General features: G+C 68.7%; 2 protein-coding genes across 3 annotated transcripts in view; one reads left to right on the top strand and one right to left on the bottom strand.

Moving 5' to 3' along the window:
* Positions 1-10,060, bottom strand: part of PGAM1 (phosphoglycerate mutase 1) — a 44,147-nt gene extending 34,087 nt beyond the window's left edge. The window contains exon 1 of the mRNA XM_074999332.1: positions 10,057-10,060. The gene's annotated coding sequence lies outside the window, so the exon portion shown is untranslated. The remainder of the gene's footprint in view (positions 1-10,056) is intronic.
* Positions 1,446-25,808, top strand: RRP12 (ribosomal RNA processing 12 homolog). Of its 2 annotated transcripts, none has more exons than XR_012646211.1 (34): positions 1,446-1,628; positions 3,046-3,272; positions 3,772-3,855; positions 4,221-4,297; positions 4,689-4,794; positions 4,997-5,113; positions 6,198-6,336; positions 7,111-7,238; positions 8,477-8,575; positions 8,658-8,749; positions 8,912-9,023; positions 9,156-9,253; positions 9,335-9,449; positions 10,009-10,151; positions 11,920-12,041; positions 12,555-12,619; positions 12,770-12,932; positions 13,118-13,272; positions 13,592-13,659; positions 13,929-14,022; positions 14,846-15,004; positions 15,159-15,239; positions 15,903-16,008; positions 16,365-16,472; positions 16,885-17,042; positions 17,351-17,442; positions 17,568-17,723; positions 17,892-18,061; positions 18,255-18,371; positions 18,774-18,823; positions 18,984-19,050; positions 19,602-19,791; positions 23,970-24,037; positions 24,455-24,538. XR_012646211.1 is itself a non-coding variant. In XM_074999330.1 (34 exons), exons 1-34 carry the CDS (start codon positions 1,490-1,492, stop codon positions 25,546-25,548), a joined length of 3,861 nt encoding a protein of 1,286 aa, XP_074855431.1. In that variant the 5' UTR covers positions 1,446-1,489; the 3' UTR covers positions 25,549-25,808. The 2 variants fall into 2 exon arrangements, 1 of the variants encoding a protein (XP_074855431.1); XM_074999330.1 differs by lacking the exon at positions 19,602-19,791 and adding an exon at positions 25,446-25,808 and having other exon boundaries at positions 24,455-24,537.
* The last annotated feature ends 965 nt before the right edge of the window (positions 25,809-26,773 follow it).

Below are 26,773 nucleotides of genomic sequence, written 5' to 3'. Positions count from 1 at the left end.
CTTTCTGTTTTGTTAATAAACCTTTAGATTTTAGAGTCTAATGGATCTGGCTTTTGCGTGGTGGTTTGGGTAAGATCCAAGTGTATGTTGCCTGGGGACTGGGGCTGGGTCCTTTGGGGTCTGGAAGAATCTGTGTGGAGTTGGTGAAATGGGTTTTAGAAGCTGCCCACCTTTGTTGGGGACTGTTGGTCTGGGCTGGTGCAGCAGCTGGGACGTCTGTGGGTTTATTGTGCAGCTTCTGGCTGGCCAGTGGGGCTAGCAGAGGGACTTCTGTGGCTGGTTGGATTTGCCTTAGTGAGAAGGAAATCCCAGCCGGGGCTGTAAGTGGCCCAGTTTCAAGCAAAGATCCCCTGGGTTGATTTCCTGAGCTGTGCCCAGAACACCCATCCTATTGCAGCACCCACAGCGCCAGGCTCCCAGCGCCGGTGGGGCTGTCGGGGCTCAGCCCCTCTGAGCACCCAGCTCTGGCTGCGCTCCCAGCGCCGGTGGGGCTGTCGGGGCTCAGCCCCTCTGAGCACCCAGCTCTGGCTGCGCCCCCAGCGCCAGGCTCCCAGCGCCGGTGGGGCTGTCGGGGCTCAGCCCCATTGAGCACCCAGCTCTGGCTGCGCCCCCAGCGCCAGGCTCCCAGCGCCGGTGGGGCTGTCGGGGCTCAGCCCCTCGGAGCACCCAGCTCTGGCTGCGCCCCCAGCGCCAGGCTCCCAGCGCCGGTGGGGCTGTCGGGGCTCAGCCCCTCGGAGCACCCAGCTCTGGCTGCGCCCCCAGCGCCAGGCTCCCAGGGCCGGGGGGGCTGTCGGGGCTCAGCCCCTCTGAGCACCCAGCTCTGGCTGCGCCCCCAGCGCCAGGCTCCCAGGGCCGGGGGGGCTGTCGGGGCTCAGCCCCTCTGAGCACCCAGCTCTGGCTGCGCCCCCAGCGCCAGGCTCCCAGGGCCGGTGGGGCTGTCGGGGCTCAGCCCCTCTGAGCACCCAGCTCTGGCTGCGCCCCCAGCGCCAGGCTCCCAGGGCCGGGGGGGCTGTCGGGGCTCAGCCCCTCGGAGCACCCAGCTCTGGCTGCGCCCCCAGCGCCAGGCTCCCAGGGCCGGGGGGGCTGTCGGGGCTCAGCCCCTCGGAGCACCCAGCTCTGGTGGCTGTTGGGGATCCCAGAGCCGGTGGCCGGCTCGGAAAAGGGAGGCTGTGGCTGTGTGGACCCCACTCCCGGGCGCATGCGGGATCTGGGGGTGCCAGGTGGGCTGGGGGGCCAGTGCAGCTGCCCCACTTGTGACCGCCCCGCCCCCGCGGGACAGTCCCTGGCTGTACCCCACCTCCCCACCAGGCAGGGTAGCAGTGAGGGCGGAAGCGCTGCTGGAGGCAGACGGCGAACGTCCGCTCTGCCCTCAGTAAAGATGGCCTCTGCCCAGGCCGGAAGTGACCGCTGTCGGACCGGAAGTGGCCCCGAGAGGGCGGAAGGGGGCCGCACGTGGTTTCCGCGTGGCGACGCAGCCGCGGCGCTCGGGATGGGCAAGGCCGGCCGGCTCCGCTCGGGGGCTGCGCGGGGGCTGCAGCGATGGCGGAAGGGGCACAGCAGCGACAGCAACCCCGCGAGCCGCCGCCACCGCCTGGCCGCCCGCAGCCGCTTCTTCAGCCGGCCCTCGGGTGAGCGGCGCTGGGGGGCCGGGGGGGGCGCGGCTGGGGATTCGTGGGGGGCTGGGAGGAGCGCGGAGTGGGCGTTGGGGGTGGGGCCGGGAGTTGGCGAGGCGAGCGGGGGCTGGGGGGCGGTGGGAACTGGAGGGGGCGCGGCTGCAGGGGGCCGGTGGGCGATCGGGAGAAGGGGTGGGGGGTGTCGCTCCCGTGCTGAGCCCGTTTCCCGGCTGAGCTGCCCGTGGGCCCAGCGCTGGCCCAGCCGGAGCTGCGAGCTGGTCCTCCCGGGATGGCAGTGGGGCAGTTGAGGCTCCTGGTGCACCCCAGGGTACTGGTAGGGAGGCGGTGGGGCTGGGGTCTCACTCAAGGCAGCGTTGTGGCTCAGTCCAGTTGCATGCTGCTTGGGGGTGCAGGAGTGGGGCGCAGCGTGGGGCTGGGGGGAGTAGCTCATCTGTGGCAGTGCCAGGCTCAGGGATCAGGGGGAGGGTAGAGGTAGGTCAGGGAAGATCTGGACTGCACCCTGCCTTGCGGCCTGCTGATTGGGGTCTGCGTGTGCTACCCTGCCTTGTAGAGCAGGCCTGGGCAGTGGTGAGAAGCGGAGGCAGCCTGGTAGATCACTGCCTTTGGCTCAAGACTTGCCAGTCTGCAGAGCGCAGTGGCCCCGATCTTGGCTGGTGCTGCTGATGCCATTGCACTGCAGCCACTAGGACTCCAAGAAGGCAATGGGAAGCCTGACGGGGAGGGAAGTGGCGCCAGAAATGCCAGGAACAAGCGGGTGCTGGGATTTGCACCGTTCGGTGTGGTGAGCGTCTGGAGGCAAAGCTGGGCCTGTGGCTGGAGCAGCAGAGGCCAAAGCAGGGAGCACACAGCCCCAGCGGTGGCGAATCAGTCCTGGCCGCCGGTGGGTGTTTGAAACCCCAGGGGCGCTGGCTGGGCCGGGCAGCGTTTCTCCCACTGCTGTGGGAGTGTCTCCTCTTGGCTTGGCTAGGGGAACGCTGCTCGGGCACCGCCAGGGCGTGTGCCACAGCTGCAAGGTACCTGGGTGGGGGGTGGACGCAGACCAGGCCCAGCAGTGGCTAGGAGACAGTACAGGGCTGTGGAGCTGATGGGTGCTGGCTCAGAAAGCCTCCTGCCTTGAGGCAGCTCATGGGAGGAGGCTGGCGGGATGGACTGCCTGGGGACATCTGCACCCAGGTGAGCAGCCTCATAGCCCCTCTGCTCCATGGGTCTCTTCTCTGCTCCTTGGGGCTCTGGCTGCGGGTTCGAGTCCCGCCGCCCCCCCCCCCCCCCCGGATATCTCTGACCCAGCGAGACTGTGAGAGGGATGCGAGCTGCAGGCCAGGCCAGGAGGGTGTGTCCTGGGTGGGCTGCGTGGCGGGGTGAGGATCTGGGCGGGGGATGCCGGCCAGCCCTGAGCGCCTCTGTCCCGCAGAGAAGAGCAACCTGACCGTGGATGCCCTGAAGCTGCACAATGAGCTGCAGTCGGGGCCCGAGCGCTCGGGGCAGGGCGCTCAGGCCCCCATGGAGGAGGACGCTGATGGAGCTGCCGGCACCGAGAAGTCCTCGGGCACCTTCCTGAGCGGCCTGAGTGACTGCAGCAATGTCACCTTCAGCAAGGTGCAGCGCTTCTGGGAGTCCAGCTCTGCTGCGCACAAAGAGGTGGGGGCGCTCGGCTGGGGGTGGGGCACTCTGGGGCCTTGAGCGCACAGCCCTGCCCGTGTTGGCTGGGCAGCATGCGGGAGAGAGCCCGGTGATGAGCAGGGCACCCCCTGCCCCGTTGGTGTCTGCTGGTGCTGCGCATTTCCATACAGCTCCACACGTGGATTGGGAGGGCTAGCGGGAGCATCACCCCTGCCCTGGCTCGGGTGCCGTGGGGTGGCACGTTCAGGGGGCAGGGGGGACAGCAGACCCTTGTCCCTGGCCCGGCCTGGGTGCCACGGGGTGGCACATTCGGGGGGTGGGGGGACAGCAGACCCTTGTCCCTGGCCCGGCCTGGGTGCCACGGGGTGGCACGTTCGGAGGGTGGGGGGACAGCAGACCCTTGTCCCTGGCCTGGCCCAGGTGCCGCAGGTGGGTGAGCAGGCGGCAGCGTGTTCGGGGAGAAGCCCCCACCCCCGGTGTTCGCTGTCACGCCGTGCCCCTCCCCCACCCCCTGCAGATCTGCGCGGTGCTGGCTGCGGTGACGGAGGTGATCCGGGCTCAGGGCGGCACGGAGAGCGAGACCGAGTACTTTGCTGCGCTGGTGAGTGGCCCCGTGCGGGGGGCTCCGGCGGGGTGGGCTGCGACACTGCGGAGGCTGAGGTCCGCGAAGGGCCCTGTGTCCCAGGGCGTTGGCTATGAACGCCAGGTGCCGGCAGCCCCCCAGCTGTGCCCCGGGGGGGGCAGGGACAGGCCTGGCTCCCAGGTGGGTGGGGGCAGTTCCTGCAGCAAGCCAGAGGCGGAGCTGTGTGATTTGGAGGGACGTGCAGGGCTCTGCCGTGCTGCTGCCACCTGTAGGGGCTGGGCTGGGCTGGGCTGGGCTGGGCTGGGGATCCCCGAGCCTGGGCTGCTGCTCTGCCGGCCCCGCCCTGCCGCTGGCCCCGTCGCTCACGTGGGCTGTGTTGCCAGATGACGACGCTGGAGGCTGTGGAGTCGCCGGAGTCGCTGGCTGCCGTCGCCTACCTGCTGAACCTGGTGCTGAAGCGGTGAGTCGCCCCCACCCACAGCCTGTCCCACTGCCCGGGGGCGCAGGGGGGCCGCTGGGGTGCCAGGCAGAGCACAGACCTGTCTCGCTGGGGGTGGAGCAGGGCAGGTGGGGGCAGGCAGAAGGCTTGGCGCCTGGGGCACCTGGCAGGGGAGCAGCGGGTGTCTGCCTGGTGGGCTGGGCAGGGCTGCAGGAGGCTCTGAGCCGGGGCTGCGTGGCCATGTGGTGTCTGAGTCGAGCTGGGGGCCTGTGGGGGGGCTCGTCCTCCGGCTCTGGGCGACGGCAGGGCCTGGCAGCTGGCCTCACAGCAGGTGGGCATGGTGGAGGCAGGGCGAGACGTCCCCCCATCGCCAGGCCGCAGCTGGGCTGACGCCTCCCCTCTCTGCCCGCAGGGTGCCGGGGCCTGTGCTGATAAGGAAGTTCTCGGACACCTCCAAAGTGTTTATGGATGTTATGGCCTCGCAGGCCGGCAGTGGCCCCTCCTCCGCCCTGCGGTGGGTAAGTGCCCCCGGAGGCGGGCAGGGCAGGGTCCGTGCCCTTGGGTGAGCCCGGGGTTCTGCCCCCTGGACAGGTCTGCCGGGCGGGGGGCTGGTGTGGCATATGGGGGAAGGGCAGCCTGACCTTGGGCAGGGGACAGGCCATTGTCGTGACTCGGAGGGCAGCACCGATCCCAGGCGTCCCCCTTGGGCTCTCCCGGCAGGTCCTCTCTTGCCTGGCCACGCTGCTACGGAAGCAGGACCTGGCAGCCTGGAGCTACCCTGTCACCCTGCAGGTCTACCACGGCTTGCTCAGCTTCACGGTCCACGCCAAGCCCAAGGTGAGCCCTCGGTGGTCTGCGTGGATGGTGCCCGTCTCCCCGCCCTCAGGTGGGCCTGGGTAGCCCTGGCCAGCTCTGCGGGGTCTGGCTGGGGCAGAGGAAGGAGCAGGGCGAATTTCTTAGAAACCAGCAGCCCCGCACTGGGGACCCTTCACTTATTGCCTCAGCCCCACCCAGCAGAGCACGTCCAACCTGCCATGCGGGCAAACGTCCGAGCCGTCCTCTCCGATGCCCTGGTGCCCTGGCAGTGCTGTGTGTACCGCTGAGTTGTTACACAAACCAGCCTTGTTAATCAAAGATGCTCCCGTCCCCACCCCCCAAAGGAGCAGCCCCCGTCCCGCCCGTGGCTCAGCCTCACCCAGGCCCTGGCTGCTGCCGACCGTGCGGGCTGTGGCGTCTCGATGGTGGCGAGTTCAGCTGGGGAAGGGGTCAGACACGGGCGCAGGCGGGTAGCAGCCAGGGAACATGCTGCTGGTCCAGGCCAGTCCCTGGGGACGGCTGGAGGCTGCAGTGCGGGGCAGCTGGGCAGGACCCAGGCGCATGGAGACGTTCCCAGGGCCTCTCGCCCTGCTGCTGCTGCTGCTGCTGCTGCTGCTGCTGTGTTGGGGGGACCTCCTGCTGTCCTTGCTGTGGGACGTGCACCCCAGGCTGGGGCTGGGCGTCCCGCGTCAGGCTCCCAGCTGCAGGCCCCGCTGTGCTCTGCAGGCGGAAGCCCTGGCGCACGTGGGCCCATCAGATGCACTTTGGGGTCTCCCAAGGCCGTTGTCAGTCACGTGTGTCTCGCTGGGCCTGACGAGTGCCTGTGCCCTGCGCTGGCTGGACTCGGTCCCGGCAGCGACCCTGCGAAGCCAGGGACAGAGCCGCAGGCCATGGCTGCGAATCCCACAGCGCCCCCATAGCGGAACGGCTGCCAGCAAAGCCCAGCTCTGCTCGGCCCAGCGCCTGCCCCGCTGGCAGCTGCGCTCCCGTCGCAATCCTCTGGCCTCCCACGGGGGCCTCGGGCCTGGCCTGCGCCATGCTCGGTCTCGTGGGGTCAGCAGGCGGCTGGCTGGGGCACCCCGGTCACCCTGCGCTGTGCTGGCAGGTGCGCAAGGAGGCCCAGCGCGGTGTCTGCTCCGTCCTCAAGGGCAGCGAGTTCATGTTCGGCGACGCAGCCCCCGCGCACCACCCAGCCGCGCCCTCCACCGCCAAGTTCTGTGTGCAGGAGATCGAGAAGTCCGGAGGTGCAGGGTGGCACCGGACGTGCTGTGGGGCAGCACGGGGAGGGGGGCGGGTGGAGGGGTTTGGGGTGGGGAGGGCAAGGGGGTCTCACCCGTGGGGCTGGGCAGGGCGCCGGGCGGAATGGTTTGGGGCGGGGGGGGGGTCTCACCTGTGGGGCTCGGCGGGGGGGGGGCCGAGCAGAATGGTTGGGGGGGGGGGATCCTCGCCCATGGGGCCAGGTGGGGGAGTTGGGGGGGGTCTCGCCTGTGGGGCTGGGCAGGGGGGGCTGGGCGGAATGGTTTGGGGGGGGGGTCTCGTCCCCTGGGGCCGGGTGGGGGGGTTTGGGGCGGGGGGTCTCACCTGTGGGGCTGGGCAGGGGGGCTCACCTGTGGGGCCAGGTGGGGGGGGCTTTGGGGCGGGGGGGTCTCGCCCGTGGGGCTGGGGGGGGGCTGGGCGGAATGGTTTAGGGCTGGGGGGTCTCGTCCCCTGGGGCCAGGCGGGGTGGTATGGGGGTCTCGCCCTTGGGGCTAGGTGGGGGGAGTGTTGCCCGTGGGGCTGGGTGGGGGGGAGCGGAATGATTTGGGGTGGGGGGGGTCTTGTCCCCTGGGGCCGGGTGGGGGGTTCAGGGTGGGGTGGGGGGAGGGTCTCGCCCCCTGGGGCCGGGTGGGGGGTTCAGGGTGGGGTGGCATGGGGGTCTCGCCCGTGGGGCTGGACGGGGGAGTTTGGGGGGGGGGTCTCGCCCGTGGGGCCGGGCGGGGGCGGCTGTTCTGACCATCCAGCTCCGCCCTGTTCGCCAGGCGCCAGGGAGGCCACCACCACGCTGCACGTGCTGGCCCTGCTGCGGGACCTGCTGCCCTGCCTGCCCCTGGCCATGGTGAAGGTCTGCTGCGAGGTGCTGCTCCGCGTCATGACCCTCAGCCACGTGGTGAGCAGCCGCCCGGCTCACCGCAGCCCCTGCTCTCGGCAGCCCAGGGCCAGCAGGGTACCGGCCGTGTGGGCTTCTGTCCGGGAGCAGCTCGTCCTCCCTGCTGGGTGCAGCACCACCCCCAGCGCCCGAGTGTGGGGCTCCGGGAGGGGCACAGGCCGGCTGGCGCTGGCGCTGGGGCTGCCCTCTGCCCAGCTCTGTGGGTCGCGGGGTTGCCCATTGCCCCTTGCTCCCTAACGCCGGGCCGTTGTGGAATATTACGGGGGTCTGGGCACAGCTGAGGGAGCCAATCCTGAGCCAGTCGGTTAAATCCGGGCCACTCACAGCCCCGGCTGGGACTTCCTTCTCCCCAAGGCGCATCCAGCCAGCCACCCCCAGCCCTCCGCCAGGCCCCCGGGCCAGCCAGAAGCCACCCCAGCAAACCCACAGGTTCTCCAGCTGCTCCTCGTGCCCACACCAGCAGCCCTCCTGCTCGGGGCAGAGGTTATAAAAACCTGTTTCACCAACACCACCCAGATTCTCCCAGCCCTGGCCCCAGGTCAACGTGTACGTAGCTCTCACCCACATCACCACGCCCGGCCAGTCCTCTAGAACCCAAGCGCCAGAGGGCTGTTAACAAAGAGCGAGAACAGGCGCGAGGGAGAAATCGGTCGTGGTACTTTGCATACGTCCATTAACGCTCTCGCTGCAGGACACAGCGATGTCACAAGCTGCTATTCGTGAGAGTCGCTGGAAATACGTCCTCGGAGGGCCAGGCCGGGCTGGGCCCTCCCCGTCCCTTCACACAGACTTAGCTCAGGCGTTGTGCAGAACAGGCCGGTCACTGCCAGGGACGGCTTAGCGCCTCGCCACGCGGAGGGAAAAACCCTTTCCTCTTCCATGAGCCCCGGAGGCCCCTGCTTGGGTGCCGGCTGTGGCGCTGTGCCGTGGGTCCCTGTCCAGTTCCAGCAAAGCTGGACTCTCAGTTGGGTCTCTGTCCCTTTGTTCTGCTCACGTCCCCTGGCTGGAGGTGACCACACCTCCCACTGCGAATCTCAGCCCTAAGGCGCTCCTAGTGCAGCTAGAGCCCCTCTCCGTAACTTCTCCTGTGGCCATGGCCCAGGCGCAGGGGTAACGCAGGCAGACACAGGGCATTGCCACCTCACTTGGCCCCCGGCCTGGGCTCTGGCACCAGCCTAGTACAGCAATCCCAGGCCGGCTCGGACGGGCTGTAAAATCCAACGACATCACCCTTGCAGCTGGTGACGGCGTGCGCCATGCAGGCCTTCCACAGCCTCTTCAGCGCGAAGCCTGGCCCGGCCTGCCTGTCCGCCGAGCTCAACGCCCGCATCATCACCGTGAGTGTGGGGCGGGGGATCGGGGCGGGGCGGGGTGTCCCGGCAGCATGTGGGCATCGTTCATTCTGCCCTGCCCTGCCAGGCCCTGCACGACTACTTGCCCAGCGAGAGCGACCTGCAGCCCCTGCTGGCCTGGCTGGCCGTCATGGAGAAGGCGCACAGCAACCTGGCCAGGTACTGGGCGGGGGACAGGCTCTTGGGGGACAAAGCAGCGGGGGCGGTGGGGCTTTTGGGGGCAGGAGGAGCTGGCGCGAGGTACTGGAGCCCTCGTGGCTGTGGGAGGGGGCAGGGGAGGGGTGAGGCTCTCGCTGGGGCTGGACCCTCCTTCTCCCGCAGGCTGCAGAAGGACCTGTGCTGGGGACATCTCCCCCGCCTCTTCACAGCCGGCACCAGCTGCTTCCTGTCGCCCCACCCGCAGGTGGTGGCGGCCGCCACGCAGACTCTCAAGGTACGACGAGCAGCTGCTCCCCCTCCCCTCCCCTCCCCGGCCCGGCTGGGCTGGCCATGGGCCTTGGCTGTCTGGGAAGGCTTGGCCGGGGCCGGGGCTGGGGCTGACCCCTCCCTTGTGCCTGCCCCCCAGGCCCTGCTGAGTGAGTGCGTCGCTCCCCACATGGCTGAGCTGGGGCCCGTGTCCGCCTCCCCCTCCGGACCTGCCGCCCACCTCTGCCGGATGTTCAGGTGAGCAGGACCCGCCGTGTGGCCCTGGGCTGAGGGGTGCAGGGCCTGGGCGGTGCTGAGCCAGCGCTGTGTCTGCTGCAGGGCGGTGGAGGAGGGCCTGTCCTACCGGTTCCATGCGGCGTGGGCGTCTGTGCTGCAGGTGCTGCAGGCATTCTTCGAGACGTGCGGGCAGCAGTGCCACCCCTTCATGCGGAAGGTACGGGGCCGGGCGCCCGGCCTGCTCCTGGCGCGCGCTGCAGAGGCTGCTCGGAGCCGCTGGGTCGCGCCTCTGGGTGGCAGGCGGGTGCCGTGAGCCCGTCACGGGCGTGCCAAGGGGTGGCCGGAGGAGGGACGGGCTAGCGGTGGCTGCCCCGCGCTGCAGCAGCTGGCCCGGCGGGTGAGCATGTGGCTGCTCTGGCCAGGGGGCTGTGTGGGCTGGCTCCCCCCCGGCCCAAGGGCCCCAGCTGGGAGCCCCAGGCGCTGTCCTGGGGCCCAGCCCCTCCCCTGCGCGCTGATCTCGGGGTAGCCTCGCTCTGAGTCCCTGAGCGCGCCCACCGTGGTGCGAGGCTCTGGCTGGCTGTGCTCCTCCCCAGAGGGAGCTGCGTCCTCGTGGCCACCCCTGAAGTGCTGGGGTGGGCTCTGGGGCTGCGACCCCGTGTGCGAACGTCTGGGTGAGGAGCGGGAAGCTGGCCCTGCCTTTGGGTCTGGGCTGCTCCCTGGCCTGGTGGTCTCAGGGTTGGGGGGTTCCCAGTGACCCCCCACCCTTGTCTCTGCAGTGTCTCCAGTCGCTGTGCGACCTGCGCCAGTCCCCACACTTCCCCCACACGGGCGAGCTGGACCGGGCGGTGGGCGCTGCCGTGGCCAGCATGGGCCCCGAGGTGCTGCTGCAGACAGTGGCCTTGGAGATCGACGGCTCAGAGTGAGTACAGCACGATGGCCTCGGCTCAGGGCGAATCGCCCAAGCAGGGCACTCGCAGCCCTCGACTGGCACCCTCTGCTGTAGGGCTCCAGACCCGTCACCGGCGCACGGCTGGGCACAGCCCTGGCCAGCCACCAGCAAAGCTCCAGTGCCACCACCAGTCCTGCTGCTCGTACAGCCTCCCCAGCTCAGAGCGGGCTCCTCCAGTGCCAGGGGGCCAGCCGCGTCCCCAGCTCTAGGTAGAGCGCTCTGCCCCGGGGCTGGGCCCGGCCGGTCGCCTCCGACTTCCAGGGGTCGGGCGAAGGAAGGCAGGACGCCAGCTGCGCGGGGCAGGGTTGCAATAATCCGCTGGCTGAAGTCGAGTCCCTGGAGCTCACCCCCAGCGGGGACAGGCCGTCCAGTCCTTCTTCAGAGCTTCACTTCTAGCGACGCTCCTCGGGGGGAGAAGGCGGATTGGAGACAGAGCGGCAGGACCTCCAGGGCCCTCTGTACCCTGGGCCGCGGGGAAGGATCCCATCGCTCGCTGCCTGAGAGCGCAGCCGCCAGCCGGAGGTCGGAGCCGCCTGGGCTGGTCCCCTGTCCATGTCTGGCTCGTGTCTCTGCAGGCAGGCGCCAGGGCCCTCACTCCAGAGGGAGGGTTTGCAGGAAAGTCCCTTCGGTGCAGCTGGTGCCTCCCAGGCCGCGCTGTCCGTTGACTGTTCCTCGCTGGGCCGAGTGCCCTGAGCAGCCTTTCCCAGGCACGCTGTCCGGCTGCGCTGGGGGTCGCTGCAGGGGCCGAAACACCCCCCAGCCCACGGGCGCCTCTTTGGGCACACACGTGAGACCTGCCCGCAGACGGCCTGAGCGTAACCAGCCCATCCCAGCGCCGTAAGGACAGCCCGTGTGGTCTGGGCAGCCGCAAGGCGCAGCGGTTGTGGCAGGGAGCTGTAAGGTCACGTTGCTGCCCAGTAACGGCTCTGCAGGGGGACGCAGACACCGGCGCCTCCGTCCGAACACGCCGCCCCCTGACCGGGCATCAGCACAGCGTCCTGCCCCCGCCTGGCAGTGGGGCAGGTCCACGTCGCGCTCCTGGCCGGCGGGGCTGTCGTGCAGCGCCTGGCAGGGGGGCGTGAGCACCCAGCGACTTCCTGCCATGCGGACCAGCCCTGCGGCCACGTCGCTCCTCCCCAGCAGCGGCTCAGCTCACCTGCGCTGCCTCTGGCTGAGGTCCCTCTGTCTAGGGAGCCCTGGGCTGGGCGGGGCGCCTGGAAGCCATTGCCTGCCCTCCCCGGCCGCTCACTGGGGCCAGGTGCTTGGCTGGCTGCGGGTGGGGGAAGGGGCAGGGGCTCGTCTTCCCCCACTGGCCAGCGCAGGTCCCTGGGCTATGGCCCTCTGTGCGCTGGAATCCCTGTTCCCACCCTCCCCGCAGCACCCACCTTGGGCTCTCCTCCGCCGGGGCCGGCTGGAGCAGCCATGTCACCCCCGCTTTGCAGCCCTCCTGCAGGCGCAGGCCTGAGCAATGTCCCTGCCCCCCAGGGTGAGGCCCGGCCTCCCAGTGCAGCCCTCCGGCTTGGCCGCCCAGGGGATCAGCCTGCCTCTGGGCCCTCCTTCTCGAGAGAGGTTGGGTGCACTTCCAGGGCCGGGGCTGGGTCGAGGCCTCCGCTGGCCGCTCCCCTTGCCGGCTGGTTTAAGAACGTCACGGCCCCTCCTCCCGGCGGCTGCCCCACGGAAGGGTTCGGAGCCAGGCGCCTGCGGAGCTGCTGCCCCATCCTGTGTGCTCCCCCCACAGAGAGACGCTGGATTTTCCCCGCAGCTGGATGCTGCCGGTGATCCGCGACCATGTCCGGGGCGCGCGGCTCGGCTTCTTCACCAGCTACTTCCTGCCGCTGGCGGCCACCCTGAGAGGCAGAGGTACGGGCGGGAGGCGCAGCCGGGAGCGAGCGTGGCTGTTAGCAGCGGCAGGCGTCCCCTCCGTTCACCTGCCTGGGGGTCCCCTCCCTGGCGTGAGCCAGAGGGCGATGGGCCTGGCCCCAGGGACAGGCGGGTGGGGAGTGCTGGCGCCGTGGCCTGGGGACCCTGCGATTGGGGCTGGCTCGGCCCTTTGCTCTCTGACCCGGCTGGGCCTGTGTGCAGAGCCTGACCCTAGTGCATTAAACTCCCCCTCCCCCACCTGTACGTGCCCACCCAGGGTCGGGGCTCCTGGGGGTGCTGGGTGGACGGCTCAGTCCTGCTGGGAATCCAGCTGGATTCGTGCTGGGCAGTGGCCTGGCCCGGGCTGCACAGTGCTGGCCCTGGGGTGACATTGGTCCAGCAGTTCAGGTCTCGGGATATTGCGGGTGGGTCTGGCTGGAGCCGTGCAGGGTCCTTCTGGCTCCTGCATCTGGGGTCCCCTGCAGCCGTCACCGTTTCTTGTCTCTGCTGCAGCTACGGAGCTGGCGCAGGCTGGGAGGAGCCTGGAGTCCAAGATCTACGATGTGCTGCAGTGGCAGGTGAGAGGCTCAGGCGCTGGAGTTGTGTTCCGCAGTCTGTGCTGGGGGCTGGGCCAGGGCCAGGGCCTGCACCTGGGCTGGGGATCTGGGCCAGGGCAGCTCTGCAGAGCTGGGCTGGTGCCCCCTTCACTCGCTCCCTTGTGCTTTCAGATCTGGACCCTGCTGCCCGGCTTCTGCACCAGGCCCACGGACGTGGTGGCCTCCTTCAAGGGGCTGGCGCGGACGCTGGGCACAGCCATCAGTGAGCGGGCGGACCTGCGGCCCACTGTCTGCCAGGCCCTGCGCACACTCATCAGCAAGGGCTGCACAACAGGTGAGCGCCGGCCCTGGCGGGGGGCCTGGGACCTGCCGTGGGGCCCATCAGTCAGCCCTGGCCCCCGATGGCTGTTACCCTCCCGATAGGTGGGCGTGGGGGCAGTGCCGGGGCAGCTGGGTCTGTGGGGCGGTGGGTGAGCCCGAGGGCCCCAGGCACAGCTCCTCACTGCCCCGTGCCCCCAGACGCTGAGCGCACAGAGGTCGGCCGCTTCGCCAAGAATTTCCTGCCCATCCTCTTCAACGTGTACAGCCAGCCGGAGGGCGCCGGGGGCAGCGCAGGGCACCGGCGCACAGTGCTGGGCACCGTCCGCGCCTACCTGACCATCGCCGAGCCGCAGGTACGGGGGCAGCACAGCCAGCAGTAACGGTGCCCCGGGGGGCTACCGCAGAGGCAGGCGCAGGGGTCCCGGTGCTGCAGGGCCCACGGGAGCATGGCTGGGGCCCCTCTCGGGGGGGTTGTGCCGGGTAACGTGTGTTGGGCAGCCTGGTGTGGGGGGCGAGAACCCTGGGGGCTGACGTGGGGGACGCCAGGGCTCCTCTGTCTGAGCTGTCAGCCATTGCTCGGAGCCGGGGGCCCCGCTGCCGCCTCTGCACCAGGGGGTAGGGGCGGGGGGCACCACGTCCGCACTGACGGGGCCGGCGGCTTGTCCCCCGCAGCTGGTGTGCGGGTTCCTGGAGAAAGCCAGCGAGAAGCTGAGCGACCCCGAGAGCAACGAGTTCACCAGGTAACGCCGCAGCCTGGTGCGCTGCCTTCTGTGGCCCAGCGCCCCGGGGGCTCCCCCAGGCCTGGCCCCACCCCCGCCCTGCCAGACAGTGGGGGCACGGGGCTGGCTGGCTGGCACGGGCAGCAGGTGAACATGCCCTGGAAGGCGCTCTCCAGTGCCAGCCCAGCGCCCCAGCCCAGCCCAGCCCCCGCCTGTGTCCCGCTCCTTGGTGCTGGGGTGGGGGGCTGAGCCCCTCCCCTCCCCTCCCCTCGCTCACCCCTGTGCGGCAGGCTCTCCATCCTGGACCTGACCATCGCCATGGCGCCGTACGCTGACGAGCCCACCCTGCACGCCCTGTACCGCACCATCCAGCCCTCCCTGCAGGTGAGCGGGGGCAGGAGCGCTGGTCCTTGTCCCCCGGCTTCCAGCTTCCGTTCCCTGTGCCCTGGGGGTGGGCGCTGGGGGCAGTGCTGGGCCGGGAGGGCGGGCTGGGGGCGGGCCAGGCCGGGGGTGTGCTGGGGGCTGAACTAGGGAGAGGGCTGCAGGCGGACTGGGGGCAGGACTGCGGGCAGGCCGGGGGCAGTGCTGAACTGGGGGCAGAGCCGGGGGCAGGACGGGCAGGCTGGGCCAGGGGCAGGGCTGCGGTCTGGGCCAGGGCCAGAGCCAGAGCTGGGTGCGGGGGCCGAGCCGGGTGCAGGCTGGGGCCTGGGCCAGGGGCAGGGCCGGTGGGGGTTGTGGCGCCTCTGGGGCCGTGTGGCTGTCTCCGCAGAGCCGGGTGCAGGCTGGGGCCTGGGCTGGGCTTGGCTGGGCGGGGGGCAGAGCCGGGGGCTGGGCCAGGGGCAGGGCTGGCGAGGGTTGTGGCGGCTCTGAGGCCGTGCGGTCGTCCCCGCAGAGCCGGGTGCAGGCTGGGGCCTGGGCTGGGCTTGGCTGGGCGGGGGGCAGAGCCGGGGGCTGGGCCAGGGGCAGGGCTGGCGAGGGTTGTGGCGGCTCTGAGGCCGTGCGGTCGTCCCCGCAGAGCCGGGTGCAGGCTGGGGCCTGGGCTGGGCGGGGGGCAGAGCTGAGGGCCGGCGAGGGTTGTGGCGGCTCTGAGGCCGTGCGGTCGTCCCCGCAGAGCCGGGTGCAGGCTGGGGCCTGGGCTGGGCGGGGGGCAGAGCTGAGGGCTGGCGAGGGTTGTGGCGGCTCTGAGGCCGTGTGGTCGTCCCCGCAGAGCCGGGCGCGCAGCGTGCAGAAGAAGGCGCACCGCGTGCTGGAGGAGGTGTGCGCAGCCCCCCAGGCCCCCTGCCAGGCCTTTGTTCACAGCCACCTGGAGCAGCTCAAGGCGGATTTGCTGGATTCCCTGCAGAGCACCGCCTCCCCCGCCAAGAGGGTAGGGCCGTGGGGTGCGACTGGGGCAGGTGCATGCTGGGGAGTGGTGCCCGCGGGGGCAGGGCGGGGCAGAGGGCCTGGCCTGATGGGGGGTGGGTGGTCCCCCCGCCCGCGGGGGCCCTGGCCTGACGGGGTGTCCTGCTCCCCTCCGCCAGCCCCGGCTGAAGTGTCTGTTCCACGTGGTGAAGCAGCTCACTGCTGCGCACGAGGACTTCGTCACGGCCCTGGTGCCGGAGGTGAGTGAGCTTTCTGGGCATGGCTGAGCGCATCCAGTCAGGCCGCGTGCCCCCCACACTGGGGCCCTGCAGTGCAGGGCACGAGCCCCCCACGGCCCCTGCGCAGCCTCCCTGCCCTCGCGCACTGCGGCTGCCCTCTGCACTCAGGTGGGGGCGAGTACTGGGCCAGCCAAATCCACCCCCCAAGGCTGCGCCCCGCGCCGCACCCCAATCCACCCCCCAGCGCCGGGCCCCGCGTCTTACCCCAGAGCGCGCCGGGCCATCCTCTGGCAGCAGAAGCCTAAGGGCACAGAGAGCTCAGGGGTCTGGTCGGTGCCGAGCTTGGTGCTGGGAGACGCCCGGGGCCCGTCAGGCTCAGCTCCAAGCAGCGGCTGACGAGATGGGAGGAGGCAGAGTGGAGCCTGCCAGGTTCCTGTCTCAGACTTCCCATGTGGAGGGAGCTCCCTGCAGGGAGCCACCTGAGCAGGTCACCGGGCCACTCCCCTTGGCGGCGCTCGGCCCGGGCCACGGCTGTCCCCCCGCCTGCTGTCCCCGGAATAGCTCCTGCAGCTCCCAGCCCAGCACACAAACCCAGCAGAGGCCTCGCTTGGCCCGAGCCGGTCACGGGAGGGCGTGGGGGCGCAGGCGCTGGCGGGGCGCTGGGCTGACGGGCCTGTGCTGCAGGTGATTCTCTGCACCAAGGAGGTGTCGGTGGGCGCCCGGAAGAGCGCCTTCCTGCTGCTGGTGGAGATGGGGCAGGCCTTCCTCCGCTTCGGCCCCACACCGCCAGGTGAGCTGCCTCCCCTTGCTGCCCTGACCCTAGCTCTGCCGTTGCCTCCCCCGTGCCAAGGGCCAGCCACCCCCCACCCCCAGCCTAGGGGGTGCAAAGCCCCCACCTGCCCAGCCCCTCTGCCCCTCCCCCGGCCGGGGGCCACAAAGCCCTGACCTGTGCAGCCCCTCCCCCAGCCCGTGGGGTGCGAAGGGACCCGGGGGCCACTGCCGCACCTGGGGGGCACCCCCCCTGGCCAGCCTGCCTCCCCTCCCACCCGTGGCCTGTGCACTGCGTCGCGGGCTGGCTGCAGTGGGGCCCCATTCTGCGCTGGGAGCCTGTGGGCTGAGCTAACCCGGGCTGTCCCATCCCTGCAGAGGCCATGGACCGCTTCCTGCTCCTGGTCTACGTGGGGCTGACCGGCTCCGTCACCATGATCAGCTGCACCCTGCTGGCGCTGACCTGCCTACTCTTCCAGTTCAAAGGTGAGGCGCTGGGGGGCCCGGAGCAGGACCGAGCAATGGGGGGGTCCCAGCTCCCTCCGACTGCTCACAGCCAGGCCTGGGGTGGGGGGTGCCACAACTGTAGCCATGGGACTCTGCACACATGGGGGGGGCGTCCAGTCGGCACCTCCCAGAGGCGTTGTGCTGGGCACAGGCAGTGATGCGGGGGGCGGGGTTTGTTGCTGCTGCACCAGCCAGGCTGTGCTGCCTGGGAGTTGGGGGGCAAAACCAGGGTCCCTGCATCTGGCCTGTGTCCTGGGCCCGCCCTGGGGCAAGTGCCTGGCCTGTGCCCTATAACCTGCACTCGGCTTGTGCCAAGTGCCTGGTCTCTGTCCTGCGCCCTATGCCCTGCGCCCCGTATCCTGCGCCCGGCCTGAGCCCTGCGCCTCTGCAGATCACATGGAGCTGGCCACCGTGGAGCAGCTGCTGCAGAACGTCTGCCTGCTGCTGGCCTCGCGCACGCGGGACGTGGTCAAGGCGGCGTTGGGCTTCCTCAAGGCGGCGCTGGCGCTCCTCGACCCCCAGCTGCTGGCCAAGCACGCCCAGATGATGGTGAGCTGGGCGGGGCACTCGCTGCAGGCCTGGCGCCCCCTGGGGAGGGAGCAGCCGCCCTGGCGCCAGGCACACCTGGGGCCCAACCACAAGTGGGGAGCACTCAGAGGGGCCCCTCCCTTGTCCCGGCTGCCGCCTCTGCACGTAGGCTCCAGTGCCCGTCCTGGGCGTCGGGGTTCACCGGGGTGGAGGGGGACGCGCGCAGTCCAGCTGCAGCGGGGGTGGCCTGGGGGTGCGTGGAGCGCACAGCCAGGGGTTGGGGTGTTCTGGGGCCGTGCCAGGGCCGGGGCTGATGCTCTGCCTCGCAGCTGGAGACCCTGGGGCGCCTGACGGACGATATGCGGCGTCACTTCCGCACGAAGCTGAAAAACCTCTTCACCAAGTTCATCCGCAAGTTCGGGTGAGTGGCTGGGTGGGGGGCTCCCGCGTGGGGCCCTGCTGCCCCCGCGCTCCCAGGCGCTGCGCTGGTGGGAGAGGTCGCCTGGGGCTGTGCAGCGCCAGGTGCTGATTCCTCTCCGCCCCCAGCTTCGAGCTGGTGCAGGGGCTGCTGCCCGCCGAGCACCGCAAGGTGCTGGTGAACATCCGCAAGGCTGAGGCCCGGAGCCGCAGGCAGCGAGCCCTGAAGCAGGCAGCAGCCGCAGGCGAGGAGGTGGCGGCCCCAGTGAAACCCAGAGGAGACAGGTATGGGGGCCGTGATCTGAGCCAGGCAGGTGGGGGACGCTCTGCCGGATGTGGTGCAGGCCGGCTTGTTCCTCTGGTCTGCTGTGGGGGGGCAGGGGGAGGGGCTCGTGATGGGGGTGTCTGGCGACGCCCAGCCCAGCCCCCTTTGCCCGTTCTCTCCCCTCCCAGCATGGAGGAGCTCCTGGCGGACTCGGACTCGGGCTCCGAGGAGGGCCAGGTGCGTGGCAGGAGGGAGCCGAGGAAGCAGTCGCGGCAGAAGAGCCAGGCCTGGTTGAAGGAGAGTGAAGGGGACGAGCCACTCGACTTCCTGGACCCTAACGTGGCTCAGAGGGTGCTGGGTAAGGAGCAGCTTGTGGGGGCCAACCAGGCTTCCTGGGCCCCTGCCCATCCCCGCGCGCCGGCAGGGCTTTGGGGGGGCTGCGTGCTGGGGGGTAGTCGTGGTCCCAGCCAGGGCCTTCCTTGCCCCAGCTGCATTTGCGGGGAGTGGGGGGTGCTGTGTCTGGCTTAACTCCTCCCTGTCGGCCGAACCAGCTACGAACCCGGGTGGTAGCCGGGCCAGGAGAGCGAGACATGACTTCAAGGTGGCAGCGGACGGGCGTCTGATCATCCCCGACGGCCCAGAGGACGAGGATGATGCGAGAGCCAAAGGTACCGACCCAGCTGGGGGACGTGGGGGCAACTGACAGGGCAGCCAGGGCCCATTTGGAGCCTCAGCCAGCTGCTCCAGGTCCATCCCCCCCAGCTTCAATGCCCACAGCTGGCATGTGGTGTGACGGGGCCTGGGCCTGGACCCTGCGGTCACCCTCTGCCCAGCACCACTGCAGCCTGGGCAGGCACGGGGGCCGTGAGGGGGAGGGGCGCTAGCACCTCTTGTGAGCCATAGGGTCCCTGGGCACATGGGGCAGCCATAGGGGACAGGTCTCCCCTCCTGGCAGAGGCACCCTGGGGCTCTCACAGCCGAGCTGCTCTCCATGTGAGTGGAGGTCCCTGCCCGAGGGCTGGGCGTGTGGGGCCTGGCCCCCGGCTCTCACTGCTGCTGCTTTGCTGCAGGGGTGGATGAGGAGATGGCCGACCTGATGCAGGAAGTGGGGCTCCGGAGCGTAAGTACCAGCACTGGGGCAGGCTTGGGCCAGTGGTGCCAGGGCCTGGCGCTGCAGCTCGGGCTGGGGCTCTGTCAGGGGACAGGGCCTGCTCTGCGTCTGCAGCAAAGCCGGGAGCCTTGGGGCCCGGGCTCCCGCCTGAGCCGCCCTCTCTCCGCAGAAGAAGGCCCAGAAGCGCCGGTTCCAGGAGGTGGTGGAGGATGAGGAGCCAGAGGTGCAGTACAAAGGTGACTCCTGGCCGCACAGCAGGCCTGGCCCTCTCCCCCCAGCCCCGCCCCCCACCAGTCAGCTCACTTCCCCCGCCCCGCGCAGGGGCAGGCCCCTTCTCAAAGGGTGAGGTGTGTGTGATGGGGTTCAGGGGTCCCCCTGCACTGCACCCCGCCCGCTGGCAGGAGAGACTCTCACTCAGCAGGTACAACAGCAGGTTTATTAGGCAACAAATGTCCAGTTTCTCACAGAAGCAACAGCATAGCAGCCAGAGACAGTCCTTCCAACCTGTCCTGGGGAGAGGACCCCAAGGGGTGCCCCTCTGGGGTGTAGCTTTCCCCCTCCTCAGCCTGGCTGCCTTCCAGCTCTCCCTTCTCCTCGCCTCTAACTGCCGCCCCCGATTCAAAACCCAGCTCAGCTCCTCCCTGCTCTTTGTTCAGGCAGAGGTGTTATCTGCCAGTTGTAGCCCCAGGGTCATCCTTAGCCACTGGGAGCTGCTGCTTGCCTCGGACATCCAGCCTGACTCACACATGCACCCCCCCCACTCCATCACATCTCTCCCCCCTTCCAGACCGCACTGAGCGGGGTCACTTAGCCAGTGACCTGGGGAAGTTCGGGGCCCTCCCTGCGTGACAGGGCATCGGCTATGGTGTTGTTGTTCCCCTTCACGTGGACCACCTCCATGTCGTAGTCCTGCAGGAGCAGACTCCACCGCAGGAGCTTGGCGTTGGCCCCTTTCATGTGATGCAGCCAGGTCAGGGGTGAGTGATCGGTGTACACGGTGAAACGCCGTCCAAACAGGTACGGCTGCAGCTTCCCCAGCGCCCACACCATGGCCAGACATTCCTTCTCTATGGCCGCGTAGCTCTGCTCCCGGGGCAGCAGCTTCTTACTCAGGTACACGATGGGGTGTTTCTCCCCTTTGTCAGTCACCTGCATTAGCACCGCCCCCAGCCCCACGTCCGAGGCATCGGTGAACACCAGGAAGGGCTTGTTGAAGTCGGGATTTGCCAGCACTGGGGCCCTGACCAGAGCCTCCTTCAGCGCGCAGAGGGCCTCTTGGCACTGCTCGGTCCAGACCACCTTGTCAGGCTTTCCCTTTTTACACAGCTCCGTGAGGGGGGCTGCGATGGAGCTAAAGTGGGGCACAAACCTCCGGTAGTACCCCGCCATCCCAATGAAGGCCTGGACCTGCTTCTTAGTCTGGGGTGTTGGCCAATCTCTGACAGCCTCCACTTTAGCTGGCTCTGGCTTTAAGCAGCCGCTGCCCACCTTGTGGCCCAGGTAGGTCACCTCAGCCATTCCCACCTTGCACTTCCCTGTATGCAAACAGCAGGTGGGGTAAGTCCTTGTCCCAGTCATGGGGGTATTGATTCATGAAGGTTCTCAGCATCTGCTTCAGAGTCCCATTGAACCTCTCCACCAGCCCATTGGTCTGCGGGTGGTAGGCTGTGGCCCAGGTGTGCCGGACCCCACACTTGTCCCACAAGCTTTGCAGTAGGGCCGACATGAAGTTGGACCCCTGATCTGTGAGGACCTCCTTGGGGAACCCCACTCTGCTGAAAATGGACAGCAGTGCATCTGCCACGGTGTCAGCGTCGATAGAGGTCAAGGCCACTGCTTCTGGGTATCGCGTGGCAAAATCTACCACTACCAAAATATATTTCTTCCCCGAACGCGTTGCCTTGCTGAAGGGGCCCACTATGTCTATAGCCACTTTCTGGAAAGGCTCCTCTATGATGGGCAGTGGCCTCAAGGCAGCTTTCCCCTTGTCCCGGCTCTTCCCCACCCTCTGGCAGGGATCGCAGGACAGGCAATACAGACGGACAGCTGCAAAGATCCCTGGCCAGAAAAAGTTCTGTAACAACCTTCTCCTGGTGCGGTGGATCCCCTGGTGTCCTGCGAGCGGGACATCATGGGCTAGGTACAGCAGCCTGCGCCGGTACTTTTGGGGAACCACCAGTTGCCTCTGGACCTTCCATGGCTCCGCTTTGCGTCTGGGAGCCCATTCCCGGTACAGGAATCCCTTTTCCCACAGGAATCTCTCCCTGCAGCCCTCCCCCAGCTGTGGAGCTGGGCTGAGACTGGCCAGTTCCCTCAGCTTCTGCAAGGAGGGGTCTCTCTGCTGCTCTGCCTGGAATTCTTCCGCTCGGGCAGGGGCGGATGCTACTTCCCCATCTCTGCCTGGCTCCAGCACCCCTGGCCTGTGAGATCTGGTTTTTGGGGGCCTCCTTTCTCTCAGGGTTGGCCCCTGTGGCTTTGGCTGGGCCTGTACCCCTGAATCTGGGGAGCGCACCCCTCGTTTTCTTTGGCTACGGGTCAGGACCAGGGCACGAGGGCGTTCACCTTGCCAGTTCTCCAGGTCAGCCCCCATCAGTACATCTGCCGGCAAATGGCTGTGCACGCCCACTTCCTTGGGGCCTTCCTTCTTCCCCCATTTCAGGTGCACCCTCGCCATGGGCACCTTGAAAGGGGTCCCATCAATTCCTGTTATCGTCAGGTGGGAATCGGGTATCATGCAGCCCGGTGCCACCACCCCGGGTCGGGCCAGCGTCACGTCAGCACCTGTGTCCCAGAACCCCGTGACCTTTTTCCCGTCTACCTCGAGGGGTTTGAGACACTTGCTCCACAGAGGCATTGCCGCCCCCACTCTGTAAACTGGCCTCTGAGCATTTGGTCCCCCTGAGGAGCTGGTCTGTGGGGCGGATTCGGCCCAATCCGAGTGCCCATTGTCAGCACCACCCACCTTGGCCGCCAGCCCCTCTGACTTCTGGGACCCCACCCAGTTGACTCCATGACTCCCCGGCCTGCTCAACCTGTCTGGGAGCCTGGGGCACTGGGCTGCTCTATGCCCCTTTCGCCCACAGCGGTAACAGCCTGGGTCTTGTTGTGTCCCTCGGGCCGGCTGCTCTGTCCGGGCTCTGTTTGGCTCTCTGGGGGGTGGGTGGCTGGCCCCTCTTTCCTGGGCTTGCCCAAGAGGTGGTCCCCTCTGTCGTACAGTTAGGGACCGGTCTCTCTGAGATTCTCGGTTTCTCCAGGACTCCCTCTCCCTCCGGGACTCCCTCTCTCTCCGAGACTCCCTCTCTTTGTGGGGCTCACTTTCAAACCTGGCCCGGCTGTTTGTGAAGTCATCTGCCAGTTTCCCTGCATCATGTGAGTCCCCTGGCTTCCGGTCCACGAGCCACACCCTCAGGTCAGGTGCGCACATCTCGTAGAATCGCTCCACGACCGCCAGCTCGATCAGGTCCTCTACGGACTGGACTCCCATTCCGAACGCCCACTTCTGGTAGTATTGCTTCAGGCGGGCGGTTGTATCTACATGGGTTTCCTCTGGCCTCTTCTGCGCCTCCTGGAACTTCTTCTTGTACATCTCCGGAGTCAGCCCGAACTTATGCAGCAGGGCCTGTTTGAACCGTTCATAGTCCCCAGGCTGCAGCCCCACCAGCTGGCTGAGCACCGCTGCGCCCTTCCGGCCCAGCAAGGGGGTGAGGTGCCGGAGCCGCTCATCTGGGGGAACCTCATGCAACTCACAGGCTCGCTCGAAGGCGGTGAGGAACTCATCCATGTCCCCTGTGTCCTGACACTGGGCCAGCACACGCGTCTCCAAGTGACTGGCCACCCCGAGCCGTCTGGCCCTCTCCCCGCTTACCGCAGCTGGGGCCTCTTGGCGTCTCGTCTCTGCCATGGTTCGCTCATGCTCTCGCTCTCGCTCTCTCTCCTTCCGTTCTCGTTCTTTCTCCTCCCGCTGTGTCTCTTGTAGCTGGCGCTCGTGCTCACGCTCTCTTTCCCGTTCCTGGCGCTCACGCTCTCTTTCCCGTTCCTGGTGCTCCAGTTCCTTTAATCTCACCTCGAGCTCCAGCCGTCGCAGCTCTGCGGCGGGGGACTCTGCCCGCGATGGACCACCGCTAGCTGAGCGCGACCTGGTGGGCACCGCGTCTGTCTGACGGCGTCGAGCCCCTGCTCCTGTCGGAGAATCCGAAATGCTTCCCGAGGCTGACTGGCCACTTTCTGCCGGGACAGGCTCTGCCCCCCCGGATCGGTCATTCTCTTCCAGCTGTGCAATCAGCTGGGCCTTGGTCGCCTTCCCCACGGTCAGGCCCCTCTCTCTGCACAGCCCCGCTAGCTCTGCCTTCAGGAGTCGGGTATAATCCATCTCCCCGCTATCTCCCGGGGTATCCACTCACCAGCAGCAGCTGCAGGAATGGCTCTGTTCCCCCTCTGACTCCTGTGAGACTCCTTCCTTCTCTGGTGCTCAGTCAGCCACTGCTGGGAGCTCATCCGTGGGTGCAGTGCATCCCACTTCTGACACCAGTGTGATGGGGTTCAGGGGTCCCCCTGCACTGCACCCCGCCCGCTGGCAGGAGAGACTCTCACTCAGCAGGTACAACAGCAGGTTTATTAGGCAACAAATGTCCAGTTTCTCACAGAAGCAACAGCATAGCAGCCAGAGACAGTCCTTCCAACCTGTCCTGGGGAGAGGACCCCAAGGGGTGCCCCTCTGGGGTGTAGCTTTCCCCCTCCTCAGCCTGGCTGCCTTCCAGCTCTCCCTTCTCCTCGCCTCTAACTGCCGCCCCCGATTCAAAACCCAGCTCAGCTCCTCCCTGCTCTTTGTTCAGGCAGAGGTGTTATCTGCCAGTTGTAGCCCCAGGGTCATCCTTAGCCACTGGGAGCTGCTGCTTGCCTCGGACATCCAGCCTGACTCACACATGCACCCCCCCCACTCCATCACAGTGTGCTCCTGCCCCCAGGGAGTGCTGGATCCCACGGGTGGGCTGGGCTCCGGGCACACTTCCGAGGCTGGGCTCAGTCACTGACCGCCCTGGGGATCTGGGGGGCAGTGTGCCAGGCTGTGGGCTGCTCTGAGCTGGGATCCTGCCTCCCCCGTCCGCCTCTCCAGCCCCAGCGCCGTCTCTCATGTGTGTTTGCTGCTGACTTTCAGCTGGAGGCTCCGGCATCCACCGGCAGCTGGGCACAGGGCCAGCACTTGGGGCAGACTACAAGGCCAAGGTAAGGGGCTGCTGGGGGTGCCATGCCATGGGGGAGCAGAACTGGTCCTGTGGGGTGGGCCGGAAGGGGGGTTGTCGCTTGGCTGCAGGGGTCTGTCTGGGAGGGAGCCGGAGGCTCCCCAGCACAGCGGCACCGCACCCCGGCTGCTCTGGGGCTGAGCTGCTGCTGGTTCTAGCCTGGGCACCGCCATGGGTGTGGCCCTGGGCAGGTCTCTGCGGCTCTAGTCTGGCTTGGAGGATGCCCCCGAGCTGGGGGGTCTGTCAGAGGTCAGATGGTTGGGGCAGGGCCCTGCTGGCCCCTGGCTTCATTGGGACCTGTGTCCCCTGCGGTGGCGGCTGCTGCTGCTGCTTGTGGGTCCCTCTGCCCAGGCTGCCAGCCGGCCGGTTCCTGACCCCTCCGCGTGTGCTCCGTTCCCAGAAGGGCCGGGGCGACGTGAAGAAGAGAGGCCGGCTGGACCCCTACGCCTACGTCCCGCTGGACAGAGCCAGGCTCAACCGAAGGTGCGGCTGGGGGCGGCTGCAGCCCTCCCCGGGGCTGGGTCCCAGGATCCCTGCGCGTGGCGCTGCAGCTGGAGTTCTGGCCTGCGCCCCTGCTGGGACAGGCTGGGGCTGCAGGTGCTCCCCCCCCAGTGCCCTCCCCCCACAAGCCCCCTCCCCCCACAACACCCCTGCCCTTCCCCCCACAGTGCACCCTGCTGGGACAGGCCAGGGCTGCAGGTGCTCCCCCCACAGCGCCCCTGCCCAAACAGCGCCCCTGCCCCCTCCCCACAGTGCACCCTGCTGGGATAGGCCAGGGCTGCAGGTGCTCCCCACACAGCACCCTCCCCCCAGTGCCCCTGCCCACACATCATCCCTCCCCACACAGCACCCTGCTGGGACAGGCCAGGGCTGCAGGTGCTCCCCACATAGCACCCTCCCCCCAGTGCCCCTGCCCACACATCATCCCTCCCCACACAGCACCCTGCTGGGACAGGCCAGGGCTGCAGGTGCTCTCCACACAGTGCCCTCCCCCCCCCAGTGCCCCTGCCCACACATCATCCCTCCCCCCTTCCCCCCACAACACCCCTGCCCCTCCCCCCACAGTGCACCCTGCTGGGACAGGCCAGGGCTGCAGGTGCTCCCCACACAGCACCCCTCCCCCCAGTGCCCCCGCCCACACACCATCCCTCCCCCTAGCGCCCCTGCCTACACAGCGCCCCACCTTCTCCCCCCAGTGCCCCTGCCCACACATCATCCCTCCCCCCCAGTGCACCCTGCTGGGACAGGCCAGGGCCACCACCTCCTTCCCACAGCAGCCCCTGCTGGGACAGCCGGAGGTCGGGGGGCATGACGGGAGCTCCCCTAAGCCCCGTCGGGCTGACCGCGGGCAGTGCCAGCTCTAATCTGTGCCCTCTCCCGCTCCCCCACAGGAAAAAGGCAAAACTGCAGGGCCAGTTCAAGGGGCTGATGACGGGGGCCCAGCGGGGCGCACAGGCCGGCCGCCGGCATCGCCACAAGAAGCCGCCAGCGTGAGCTGGGAGCTCACCAGCCTTTCCACACCCCTGTGCCAGCCCAGAGCCCGTCTCCTGCCCACCCACAGCTGCGGCTGCCCCAGCTGGGGCTGGGGGCTCGGGGGAGGGCGTGTGCCCTGCAGGGGGCTGGGGGGGAGAGACTGCCATGTTTGCTGGGAGTCAGCCCCCACTGGCTCCTGGCTGCGCCTCCGTTTTTGGGAGGAGGAGTTGCTCGGCCCTGGCACAGAGCCAGGCTGGGGAGCTGGACGAGAAATAAACACGGTGCCCGCCTCACGCTGCCCCTCACCATCTGTCCCCCAGCAGGGCCCTGCCACTCCCTCCTCCTTGCGCTCTTCCCATTAGCCCTCCCTGCTGGGTCCAGGCCCAGCCTACAGCCGTACTCAGAGCCTTGTGCCCGGGCCCGGCAGCCCTGGCCAGGTTTGGGGCACTAGACACGTGCTCCCTTTCCCTGCCTGATTCGGCCCTGAGAGCCTGGCTACCGGCCAGGTCCCACCTGCCCCCGCCCTGGCTACCGGCCAGGTCCCGCCTGCCCCCGCCCTGGCTACCGGCCAGGTCCCGCCTGCCCCTGGCCTGGCTGGCTGTGCAGGGCCAGGGGCCTCGAGGCCCAAGCACTAGGAGACCCTGGCCAGCTGCTTGGGGAGGAACAGCCCCTACCCCAGGCAATGAGCAGGGACGACTGCAGCAGAACCACACCCCCCCCGCAGCCCTGGGGGGAGCCGGAGCTCTCTGAGTGCAGCTCCTAATGTGGGCCCTGGGCAGAAGGCGGCAGCCCTGGCCTGAGTGGTGCTGTCGGCCAGGGCCCGGCAGGCCTGGGGTGGGATTCCTGCAGGCCTGTGCTGCCTTGGGGCCAGAGCGGGTGGCACAAGGGGCTGTTTGTAAAGCCGAAATGGAGCAAGCTGGAGGTAGTGGCTGCTGTGGGCTGGCCTGGCCCCTTTCGTTGAGACGGCCCGGCCTTTCTCTGTCCACCTTGCGCAGTGCGGCTCCCATTGGCACTTGGCTCTGGGGCAGGCTGGCATCTGGGGCTCGGGGCAGAGCCGCGCTCCCCAGGCACGTGGAGGAGCCGAGCGCCTCCCCTCAGCGTCTCCATCAGTTCTGCTGGGCCCAACAGCTCCAGTGCGTTCAACCCTGGAACACGGGGCTGCCCTGCTGGGGCTTCACTCACCCCCGTGCCCTGGCTGTGGGGGGTCCCAGTCTGCCTCACCGTTGGCCCCCTGCCCGGGCTGCCG

The sequence above is a fragment of the Carettochelys insculpta genome, chromosome 7 (assembly GCF_033958435.1).
Source record: "Carettochelys insculpta isolate YL-2023 chromosome 7, ASM3395843v1, whole genome shotgun sequence".
Lineage (NCBI taxonomy): Eukaryota > Metazoa > Chordata > Testudines > Carettochelyidae > Carettochelys > Carettochelys insculpta.
This window is presented reverse-complemented; position numbering and strand designations above follow the sequence as displayed.